This window comes from Orbicella faveolata, unplaced genomic scaffold, assembly GCF_042242905.1.
Source record: "Orbicella faveolata isolate gen_17 unplaced genomic scaffold, um_ofav_v1 contig_25, whole genome shotgun sequence".
In the NCBI taxonomy this organism is placed as follows: domain Eukaryota; kingdom Metazoa; phylum Cnidaria; class Anthozoa; order Scleractinia; family Merulinidae; genus Orbicella; species Orbicella faveolata.
This window is the reverse complement of record NW_028301553.1, coordinates 27914994-27927500: the sequence shown is the minus strand read 5'-3', so window position 1 is coordinate 27927500 and position 12507 is coordinate 27914994. Positions and strand designations below refer to the sequence as shown.

The following is a 12507-nucleotide window of genomic DNA, read 5'->3' as shown; positions in this document are numbered from 1 at the left end:
ATGGTAGCTGGCTCTATGAATCTTCGTTCATCATTCTACAAGTCACCCACTGAAGGCATAAATTATGCAACACGTGCCTAGCGCGGGAAAACGCGCGAGAGGCAATTTACGATTGCTTCTGATTGGATGGAATAAAAGCACCTTCTCTTCATTTTCCGCGTTAGGATCCAGAGGCCATCAGGTCGGCGCATATCCCCAGTTCCTGTAGCATGAAGTCATTAAGAGTATTTCCCCCACCCCACCCTGGATGGGATACGAGTCCTACAAAAGGGTTACCCAAAGCATTAAATTTGCTGGTAAAATACATGCAAATTAATTTATTAAGTTATAAACAATACACAATCAAAGATAGCAAGCAAAGATATGAACTATAATTCTTTGCAATAATTTGAATCTTGAATATGAATTTCTTCACAACTTAAACCCTAAACATTGTAACAGAAACGCTCGATTTTACACCTGAACACTAGAAGTTGCAGTTACAACTTAATCCAAGGTAATTTGACTGCAGAAAATGTCGACTTAACTTCTCTTGAATTAGATCAAAACCAGAATTCTAAATACAGTAACCTTGTGATATCACTCACTAACTCAATCCCGGAATGCCCAGTGGCACATAGGGGCTAACCTTGTGATGTAAAGCACGGTAATTTGATATCACGAAGGCTTTCATGATCAATAGTTTCAACAAAAACGACCGAACAGTAGAGCTACAAAAACATTTAAGTTATTTGCTTGCACTGCTAACATGATAGAGTCCCTTACGACATATCTACTGAAAGGTTCAGATTGTTAAAAGTCAATATGAATATCTACAGAATGTGCCTCTTTGTCTTCGCTCCACAACACTAGTTACTGATGGCTTAGTTTGGATTGTACGCTTTCATGTGCTGCCTGAAGAGCGTCTTCTTATCAAGCCTGACAGGGTGCTGAGTCACGGTTGTTCGCAGATTACTCTTTAAGTGATCCTCTCTCATACTTGGCTCCTGAGGGAGACAAAGTGAGAATCAAGTCCAGTAAAATAAGACAGTCCCTGACGTCATGTAGCCTTGAAGCAAGGAGGTTGGTAAACGCCATATTTGGGTTGATAATCTTCCGCCTTCCTAGCCTTGTGCGCTGGGCAAGCCACTAAGTAATAACGCTTGTCTTCTCTGCTTCTATGAGATAATAACTGAAATATTCCACGGTTAAATTCAATTCTTAAACAAAGCAAATCTCACAAAAATACCCCTCCCCTCCCCTCCCAACCACACACAATGTTGGTTTGTTTTACTCATCCATGTCATCCATGTTTGCCGAAGCTAAATGATATTGATGATGGGGGAGAGATAGGGGTAGGAAGGAAGTATTTGGAAGGAAGATTTGTTTTGGAAATAGAGTGACATCCACGTCTTCACAGCAATGTCAAATAAAGTCTCTCTTCCATTTTCTGATTATCCCCCCCGCGCCCCCCCCCCCCCCCCGAAGAAAAAACTTTTCTCAAGCTTTCAGAGCATGAATACTTCAGTTCTTAGTCATTAAATTATGGGAAAATAGGACAGACCCATGGTTTCTAGATTTCATTCCTTAAGAATCACAACGTAGTCTCTCACAATAATGGCAAAGCCAAGGAATCCAGCAGCCTTACAATGATCTAGCACACCTTAAATATAGAAAACCTCTCTCGCTGAAAATGTTTGTAAGATAATATGTGACAAATAAACCAATGTTTCTTGACAAGACAATCACTGGGATATCACGCTCTTAAACGTAAACGAGGTCCTTTGTCCAGTCCCGACACCCTCCCCCACGTGATTTCTGCAAGAAACTGATGTCGTTTAGAACACTTATTCACAATATCAAACAATATACCCGAAAAAAGACACTTGGTATTCCTATAATAACAGTTCTCTGCCAAATTAATTTCCATGAGCGTAAATTAAATTCCTACCTCTCCTCATCTCGCATAGCACCCTGGAAGCGCGGTCAATCAGCAACTTCGGCGCGCGTCTCATCTCGGTCGAGAGGGTGGTGCGTCCGGGTGCAGGTCTGATGACTGTTGAGTTCTTGTGGGGCTGTTGCACGATAGCTTTAGTGGCAGATGGGCTGGACGGGTCTCTCATAGAACGATTTCCCTGCACGGGGTTTCATTGAGCGCACGACTCCATGACGACCATTGAACAGGTGCACTGCCATCCCTATCAGCCACTTGCCACGATTGCTTTCCTCTTCACACAGACTGACTACATCACCGATCCTCAGGGTTTTTGGCCAGTAGACTCCGATACAGTTGTGGCGTACTCACAAGTCCAGCGTTTCCACATCTTTTGGCGAGAATTATGTATAAACCATGCGATCCAGGCGCAAACTCGAAGGGCCTTTGGTAGTTCATGCCGTTCAAGTGAATGGCCATATCCACCTGGTCCCAGTCCACCGTAGCTGCTGCTATAACCTCTCTTACTATTTTGGACCCGACTCCGCATTCTCTAGATCTACTGGCTGTAGTCACAGGGTTTGCCCACCACGCATTGTAGCAGTGGCCACTCGGGTCTACTCCACCAAAATCCTGCATTGGTTACGGAGTCCCCTCGCCTCCTGAGATAAGCAGTATTCTGATGAGAAGGTACACCTCTCCACTCATCAATCGTATGTTCCTTAATTTTCCTCGCGCGCAAGACACGCTTTTGTGGTCATAATTACCTGTCCTTTTCGCGCCATGTCACGTGTATTCGGTGACCTTATGGTTAGTGCGCTCCTCTCCGGGTTCGAACCCTGGCCGGAACATTGCGTTGTGTTCTTGGGCAGGACACTTTATTCCCACAGTGCCACTCTCCACCCAGGTATATAAATGGGTAACGGCGAATTTAATGCTGGGGTAACCCTGCGATGGACTAGCATCTCATGCAAGGGGATTAGAACCATTCTAGCCAATTCATGCTACAGAAACCGGGATAAGCTCCGGCCTGATAGGCCACTTGGCTCGTAGGCAGACTATACTTTACAGCAATGTGTCCTGGAAACAGGTCGAGTCACCGGCTTGTGTTGTCACACGCTGTGTGGCAAGACGTGCTTCGGCGGTCATCATTACCTGTCCTTTTCGCAGCATGTCATGCAGTATTCCTCCAGCTGGTCCAATCCTATGGCTTCTTTTGAGACTCACTTCAACCGAGAGGAGTTGAAGACTGCTTTTTTCCTGCAGTTTTTCTCCAGGTTTTTTTGAGTCTTCACGGCTTTTTGACAATCACCATGCCATATATTTTCCAAGAATCTTGATAAGTAAAGGCGTAAACTGCTGCAGCAATATAACCCATTTGCGTCTCCGAAGACATTGAGTTCTACTGCGCTGATAGGACGCTAGCGTGCCCCTTGCCACCATGTTCACGTGCAGGTCAGTCTCCCATCGCTTCACTTTGCTGTATGCTCATGAGGTAGAGGAGCATCCCAGGCTTGTTGTTATTTCAGCTCACAAACATTTCAAGAGTAGTAGTTGCTTGTAGTCATGTGTGGGAAACCAGACCGAGGAATTCATAGGTGCGACCTAGCATTCCTAGAATCCTCCTTTTGATCAGTTCAGCATTTTCGTGAGGAAACGAATGGAACACCTTTACAGACTGTCTGGAGTTTGAAAGGCCAAAAACTCCCGTCTCTGGAAGTAGCAGTTCCTAACGGCTACTTAACGAAGGCGGCTTGATTGTCGCTAGAATCGTCTCGAGTGCTTTCTTCCAGCTCCAGTACCTAAGATTGCTATTTATGCAACTGCAAAAATGCCACTAGAGAAAATTGCACCTCTTAGCAGAAAGGAGAAGGAGTGAGACCAGAAAGTGCTCTGGTGAACCTCAAGATCTGTATTTCGAATTCTGTGGAGTGCAAATCCCACAACCAGTTTATCGCAGAACATCAGGCTCACCCTCCCTAACGCGCGTTCGCAGGGATGTCTTTTTCATGTTACCAGCAAACGCAACAGAATGAAATCTAGCAAGAACCGAGAGGTGGTGAATGTTGTTCTTGAGGGCGACTCCAGTCGCAAGGCAATCATTCAGAGAGGGCGTTTTCTTTCCTCCCGCATAGTGCAGTCATAGACTACACACATCTCAGCAGGCTGTGCTGTTTCCCTGATGACACGCTCAAAGGGGCATGTAGAACTCTATCGGTGGGCTGTCGACTCAACCACTTCTTCATTAAGCTAATCATGGATTATTTCATCGCATCCCGATACCTTTTCCATGCTGAGTAATTTGGATACCAGCCTTCTTGACGATGTCGTGCCAGTTGCTAGCGAAACTCTTTCTGGACTCCTTGTTGATCACGAGCGAGAGTATCTACCAACCCCTGAAGATTTAGAGCGCATAGATGCTCATAATTGCTGATCGAATTCACTGCTAGAAAGCCAGTACCCATACAGTTTTGATCCTAATGCAATAGGAGCCCAGCCAAACAGGTAAATTCAGAAACAGGTTCTTCACGACGCGCAGCGCGCGCTTTCGTGTAGGGATCTGCGCGTACCGTTTGCACGTAGGATGATGTGACACCGGTAGAGGGTCTTCCAATCACTGATCTCCTGACTTGACTCCTAACAGATGAGATTTATTGGCAATTCGCGACCGCTCTACATAATGAGGGTTGTCTAGCATCAATAATTATCTCCTTTCTGTCAATTTCCCTGGCACGCGTGCTCAACGCGAAGTCTCTTCTAATCGCTCGCAAGCACAAGTCGTACTCCAGTAGCGTTCGTGTTCTGAGCCACGCCACGCGTTATGTTTTTGACTGCGCGCAACTGAGTGAGATCAACCTAGACGGCATTAAAGAGTGACTCGCCCGCCTCAGAGGAGAGCACGGACTTTTCTGACCATTGACGTCAACCATGACTAGCGGATGAAGGTTCCTAGGATTGATGGTAAAGGGAAGTATGATGTCTTCCACGATAAACGCGACATGAGAACTTACGAGGGCATTTGTTAACGCTATGCTGACCCACTATCCACTTAAAACACAACCTTTTTGCCCGCCAGAAATGCCTTACGTTCAGCATGAGTAGAAACTTGATCACAGTCTGAAGAAACATGTCCCCGGTGCTAACAAATAGATGCAATCGTTGACAAGTTGATCCTGTCAGTGAAATTACGATCATTTGGAAGTGTAGAACGCTAAGGGCCGTTACTTTTGTCACCTGCTTTAACCATCGTATTTGTATCTGTCCACCTACGTTCACCTTCCAGTAAATTCCGCGAAGGGCCACGGACGCTAACCACAAGATCCGAGCTTGCATCGACGAAACTACTCTACAATAACATAATAGCGTTTTATAAGACCAGTTTTATAAGGCCACGTTTCTCTCCATTATTGCCGGCATCTCGAGAAGATTGATTAGATAAGTTCCGGCTACTTTCAGGAGTCTGAATGGCCGTACTTCTTGCGTAAGATATTTCACAGCTCCCTTTTAACCCTCTTGATTGAATGGCGCGCCATGCGAACTCCCTGAACCATTAGTTCCTTGAGATCTGACAATTTAATTGTGTTACCGCCGAATGCCACCGTCGCAGAGAACCGATTATCAATACGCACCCAGGCTATCACGACCCTTTTAGACGGTGGGACAGAAGGATTGGGAAGTCTTCTCTCCTAGCTCCTTTGGTTTCAGGGCTACTTGTAGCTTGTTCTTTGTAATCCAGATCCTTTTTATGTGTTTCTTTGGTACTTCACATAGGGTTGACCTCACTGCGCCTTTCCACCTTGGACAGAATTGTCCAGGAAAATTGTTATGTTTTCCCGATCGTGATCTCACCCAATAAGAGCACACGACAGCCAAGGAATCCATCACCTTAATCTCATTCGCAGGAAATGTTTAGCATATAATTCGTGACATATAAATGAAGCAATGCCCACACATATCCACTCATGGCGCATAAAATATTCACTTGACGATACAATCAATATGACATGCTTGAAGGTCTTGAAGGTAGTAGAATTTTTTTTTTATTATACAGTTCCGACGTCACTTAAGATAAAGAGGTGATATATACTGATAGAAAAAATACGACGGACTCGTATAACATCGGACAATGACAATCAAAAAGAACTTGAAATGAAATTATCAGTAATGCAGTACACATCAGAAAAAAACCCGATGATGAAAAAAACCCATCTATTTACATCAGTTATAATACGTAAAAAAAACTTGATTAAAAAAGACAGCCATAGCTGTTTTCACTCAGAACAACAAGCAAGTCTTCATCATATGACGATTGTTTACTAAACGAGGATGACATGATCATCGTGTTGCAAGCGGAGGAGTTCACTGAGTAACATTCCACCAATGTTATTGAGACGCAAATTCAACTCTGTCAGCGTTGAATTTACTTTGAGTGCTTCAGCAAGACCAGTAGCACCTTGATCACCAATGTCATTGTCATACAAATTCAACTCTGTCAGCGTTGAATTTACTTTGAGTGCTTCAGCAAGACCAGTAGCACCTTGATCACCAATGTGATTGTACTCCAAATTCAACACTGTCAGCGTTGAATTTACTTTGAGTGCTTCAGCAAGACCAGTAGCACCTTGATCACCAATGTGATTGTGATACAAATTCAACACTGTCAGCGTTGAATTTACTTTGAGTGCTTCAGCGAGACCAGTAGCACCTTGATCACCAATGCCATTGTCATTCAAATTCAACTTTGTCAGCGTTGAATTTACTTTGAGTGCTTCAGCAAGACCAGTAGCACCTTGAGCACCAATGCCATTGCGATACAAATTCAACTCTGTCAGCGTTGAATTTACTTTGAGTGCTTCAGCAAGACCAGTAGCACCTTGATCACCAATGCCATTGGCATCCAAATTCAACTCTGTCAGCGTTGAATTTACTTTGAGTGCTTCAGCTAGAAGACCAACGTCACCCTCACTAGGTAATCGATATCCGAGATCAAGACTTTGAAGTTTGAGAAATGAGCCAGAAACACGTGCCATTTTAAGATGAAAACTGCTGTCTTCTCTTCTACATTCGGAAATGAACCCAAGCAAGGTACGAAAGCATTCTTCGTCATTCACTTGAACCGTTATACTCTTGATAAGGGCTTCTGCTGTTTCCTCGCAACGTGCCGCTACCATACCACATGTAAATGAAAGGACCTCTTGAAGCTCTTCAAGGTATCTTCTATCAGCAGCTAACTCGTCGACACTGATCTCTTTATTGAGAAGCTGACTACACAGATAGATTGCCGCGAAGCATTCTTGAAAACTCTTGTGTAGAAAACTGTAGTGTCGACGGGGTCTTAGTTTACTGCCTCCGGTCTGAACTGACAAAAATCCGAATCCAGGTAATTCAGCTGTATGACTTTTCAGCTCACTTTCCTCAAAGTCCAAGTTGTCTTCAAGCAAACCATTCAAAGCTATCTGGCCAAGATGTTTCAGTTGAGCGTCGTATACTTGGACGAGGTCCTCGTTGGTTTCTGGTAATCCTTTCTTGTTTCTGTATCTTCTAAGGATACATTCTATGATTTCCACGTACAGTTGGGTCCTACTTTCTGGGAAAATACCTTCAAATTCTTCACAAATGAGGCAAAGGAGCACAGTGTTAAGAGGATTTGCCACCATGTCTCTCAGGTTTGCATCATTTACCAACTTGGACAGGAGCTTCTCGGCCAAATTCGTCATGTTTTTAAAGTACTTGAGGATAAACTCTCTTGCGTCTTCTTCGGTAAATCCTTCAATTTGCAGCAGGGTGTCACAGTGTATTCGTAACTTAATCCCAGCCTCGTGCCGTGCCGTAGCAACCACGCGACACTTTGGAAGTTCTCTGCGACCCTGAATGATTTCTTTGAACACTGGCAATTTACTAGTGGGAACCTCATCCAATCCATCAAGTACAAGCAAAACGTTGGACTGATTCTGGCGGATGAAGTTGAAGAATCTCTCTCTAACGTCTTCTTCAACATCTCGAGGGAGAAGCTGATCATCAATGGCCTCCCATAGGTTAGACTTCATATCACGACACTTCAGCAACAACACTGTTTCGAACCTTGGAAAGCAATCTTCTGCTTCTTGTTTTCCTGTAGCCCAGTCATATACCATCTTCTTGCAGTAAGTGGTTTTCCCCATGCCAGGCTTTCCTTCAATTAACACTGTTCTTGGTTGTGGACATTCTTCATGTGGTTTAAAGATCCCAGACATGTTGACGATGTTGTCTGTCGCTGTTCCTCTTGTTTTTTTCCTGCTGACCACTTTGAGTCTGGTAAAAATACTATCAAGATGAAAGTGAAACTCTTCACACCAAGGAAACGGTGTGAGCCATCCCTCGCGGACTTTGTACAGTTGGCGAATTGCGTCGATAATCTCAGCTGGATCAAAATCATCTAGAGGTAATCAAAGAGAAGCTACTTCAAGTAACTTTTCTGTCCAGACAGATAAAATAAGGCGGCCTAAAACCGATCTATTTCTTAAATTAAGGCGAAAATGCAAGCAATCATTATCACATAGATAAAAGAAGGAAACGGGAATTAATTTGTAATTGATAATTTTTGTAATATATCTGTTAATTTATTTCTCGATATTTTCCATATTCAAGAAACATATTGAGCATTAACTATCTTGGGACATTTACAAGAGAAACATCTGTTGCTAGTTTTTTTTTTTAAATTTTGTTAAAGAAATTCTCTGATATGTTTCTGATTTCACAAATTGAGTTTCTAGTTTTCACGGAGAAAGGCTATAATATTGCCAGTTTCAGTTGAAAATCGTAGGTCACCTTCACCATAAAGCACAGTGCAACACAGCCTTAATTTTCATAATAAAGATCGGAAACTTCTAAAACCTTTTAATCTTTTGCCATTTCGCACCGAATGATAGGAAGTCTTTCAAGCTTCCTGACATTTTTATATGCATATATATGAAACAATAATTTGGCAAAACGAAAACGGAAAAGCAGAAGATAGAAGAAGATCTCTTATAATTTAAAGGAGTTTCTGTCACAACAACAGTTATTAGTTTTTACTTCAGGGCGATCGTGATAACAAAACAAACAACTACTGTCATTGGTCAGGTAACATTTTCTATGAGCAGATTGATAACAACTCTGTCCCAAAAAAACCAGCAAAACAGTGGGGCTCATAAGCGTAATATAGAACCAAGGCGATAACTTGAATAACTTAATGAGTCCTTTATCCTCTTAATAGAAAGTTACACTTATACAAAACCCTGAACCGAACGAGAACCACAACGGCTGTCCAATTGTCCGCCACGCTCCCGCTAAAAAAGTAGATCTTACCTTCCATCTTCAGTTCCTTTTCTTCCAGAGGAAGTCGGTTCAATAAAGTGTCCAACTTTTCTTTGATGTCTGCAATTTCCTCTTTCATCTGCTCAAGGTTGTCTCCGCTGTTTCCTAAGAATAAACGTTCTGTATTCTTATCAATCCTTAATTCACACTTTTATGTAACCAGCAACATATTCCTGGGTGTTTTTTTAATTCAAAGAGTGGTTTGTATAGTTACAATACGCGATATAAATATCATAATATAAAATATAATTTGCCGGCAACTGCTATTTTATTTTAACTTTAACAAATACCACGCCATGAAATGACGATATGACGCAAAGTGACACAGGAAACAACGGACTAGGGTTGAGTTGTCACTTTCTTTTTCCTATTTCCTAGTTTTTTTAATGGTGCGGTAATAAAGCAGAGTTGGGGAAAAAATGAAGACGGACGTTGATTTGGATAATAGAAAATTTCTTTCCGCACGTTAGATCGAAGGCATCAATCACCCAGCAAATGATAGAACCTGGCATATATGGGTAAGAATATCAGTTTTCCATCTTGAGTAGATATAAGTGTTATACCTTCATTTTTCTGTCATTCCAACAAAAGAGCTCCGTGCAGTTCTACACATTATCAACTTGTTTCACTTTTTCGAGGGGATCAATAAAATCGCCGTATAAAATCTATACCTTTTTCTCCTGATGTCACTTGACTTTTCAGTTTTTCAATGATGGTTCGCATGTCCCTTGTCATCTCCTTGAAATCATCTCTCGTATTGTCTGAAAATAAAGCGTCGTACATTAGTTTGAGTTGAAATACAATCAAGTCAATCCATACAAACAAGAGAGTCATGTAGTAAATGGTTTGAACCCAGGAGTATCAGTAGTTCGTATGGTTTAATCGTCCGGGTGAGGGTAGTTCTGAAAAGAACTGTTGTTGGTGACTGAGGTCTCTACAACCTGAGCGAAAGTCATCTTCAAAGTCATGTGAATAGTGTTTCTCAGTCGACGATGTTATAAGTCTGGTCTGTTGAACGTTATTGGTCAGTTTAGCCATGATGGTATTGGCTGTAAGACTAGTGTAAAGTTTGTCATCAGTCATTGGTCGGTTTCGATCCGTCTATTGTTAGTCAAATTAAGTCGGTCTGTTAGAAGTCCGTTTGTCGGTTTCGTTTCCCTCTTGGATAAGTCTTTTATAAGGCGCCGGTAATTGTTGGCATCTGTTAAGAGGCGTTTGTTCTAGGTTAGTGAACCAGCTTTCCAGAGTCAGTCATTGAAAATAGTTTGTACTGTAGGTTAAGCACCGAGCAGAGTCCCAGTCAATGTTGTGGTTTGTCAGTTGATGATGTACAGCAATGTGATTGTTGGCATCACCATTTCTTGTGGCTCGTTTGTGCTCAGTCAGTCTCGTGTTAAGGTTTCTGCCAGTCTCACCAATGTAGGAAGCTTGGCAGTCGGAGCATTTGATCTTGTAAACTGCTCCCTGCCTGTTGTTGGGTTCGTCCCTGTCTTTTACGTTGGTCAGTAAGTGTCGTAACGTAGTTGTAGGTTTGTGGGCTACACGGATGTTGTAGGGCTGTAGGATCCGTGAGATGGTCTCAGAAGTGCCCCTAATGTAAGGTATAGTCACTGTAGTAACAGGTGTTGAGTTCCTGTTATCAATCTTCATAATCTTTCAGAACAGACAAATTCATTCATAAGTCCATGAAATACCTCCATTCACAACATTGCAATAACAATTTTTATTATTTCTCTCAGTTAGTACGCGCGCTGTGATTGGTCAATTTAGCGGACCGTATTCTCCCGTACGGCCCGCTAAAATTTAAAGCTGTTTTTGTTGCCAAAATGTTTCGTGATTTATCGCCAAGTGTTTTCTTAACTTTTTTGGCAAGTAAAAGTTTAAAACTTTCTTTTACTTCTAAAATTGTGTATTGAAACCTGCTAACGACTTAAGAGTCACTTAACAATGATTTCAAATTGAGTCGTTTTGCTTTCGAGGTGCTTCAGAAATATGAAGCCGTTCCGCGTGAATAGAAATCGTTCCCGAGCCCGTCAGACACACAGTAGAGATATAATAAATATCTTATTAACCTCGTTTTCTCGGTCCGTATTGTAAGTTACGGATCCTCGTTTTCTCCTTTCATTCCGCTGAAATAGAACCTGCACTGAGATTTTTGTGAAACTTTGCCTATCGATTGGGGAAAAACTCGGTCCGTAACTTACAGTACGGCCCTCGAACTCGGTTAGTAAGAGGCATTACGAATCGCTCAAAGTTGAGTTTAAGGTGGCTCAAAACAGTAATATTTCCGGGAGACACCTGGGCTCTAGCACGCACTTCAGCATGAGGCATTACGCGATCATTCGAGGGTTCGCGAGATAGCGCGCGAGATTTAAAGTTTACAAAAATCAAAACAAACATGGCAGCGCGAGGCCTACTTCGTAAAACTTTGTTTCTGCCAGGTTTAGTAAGCTGTTTGCGTGATCAGTTATTTTTAACTGTGCTGCAACGTAAACGAAAATTCTGATGTTGATTTTGCGATCGATCGTTCCGGCTATCAATCCAAAAACTGCAGGAAAAAAACTACTCTTCAGGTTTTCTTCGTTCTTTCTACTTTGTTAGTCTCACCTCCGGGTATTTATGGTACTCTTCTTCTACTGCTTAGGCTGCTAACGACAACAGTTAAAAAAACACTTTTCGCGGACTATTCCCGTTAATTCGCGTGGAATTGCGGGCTTTACTGATCAGCGGACCGCCTTCTCGCATGCTCAAGAGGCGATCTTGCAAAGTCGAGATTTTAATTTTGCGCCTAGAAATAAACTACCTTATCCACGAAGCTAATATCTCAAAAACCGATCCGGTGACCCTGCTTTTTTAATGCAAAAAAAATATTCAACAGCAAAAGCGAAATGCATGTGCGAAATTGTAAGAAAAAACTTTGGAAGACTTGGAAATTTCCATTTTTCTTAATTTAAGAAAATCCACTCCACAGAATTTTGTATAATTTTGTCTGTTTCTTCTTCTGTGTTTAATAAAAAGATTTTTATAAAAAATATGAGGTCACTGGCTTAGTTTTTAAGACAGATGCAACTGATGGTAAAAGGTGGGTTAAGTTTGTTGCTACGCAACAGGACAGTGCAACCTTAATTTATGACTTAAACACAATGAAAGGCACAGTGGAGAGTTACCTTAAAAAATAGCACAGCCATTCAAAACAGTACAGTTGCAAGCCTGAAAAATCACACCTAGTTCTAGAAATATCAAAAAAACAGAAAACTGGT

General features: G+C 42.1%; 1 protein-coding gene across 3 annotated transcripts in view; it reads right to left on the bottom strand.

Moving 5' to 3' along the window:
• Positions 1-351: 351 nt before the first annotated feature.
• LOC149109743 (uncharacterized) overlaps positions 352-12507 on the bottom strand; it is a 73554-nt gene continuing 61398 nt past the window's right edge. For all 3 annotated transcript variants that reach the window (XM_089294030.1, XM_089294032.1, XM_089294031.1), the window contains 3 exons: positions 9919-10008; positions 9239-9352; positions 352-8327 (listed from right to left, as the gene is read on the bottom strand). In XM_089294030.1, the coding sequence (XP_089150156.1) occupies positions 6229-8327; positions 9239-9352; positions 9919-10008 (2303 nt within the window). In that variant the 3' untranslated portion in view covers positions 352-6228. The remainder of the gene's footprint in view (positions 8328-9238; positions 9353-9918; positions 10009-12507) is intronic.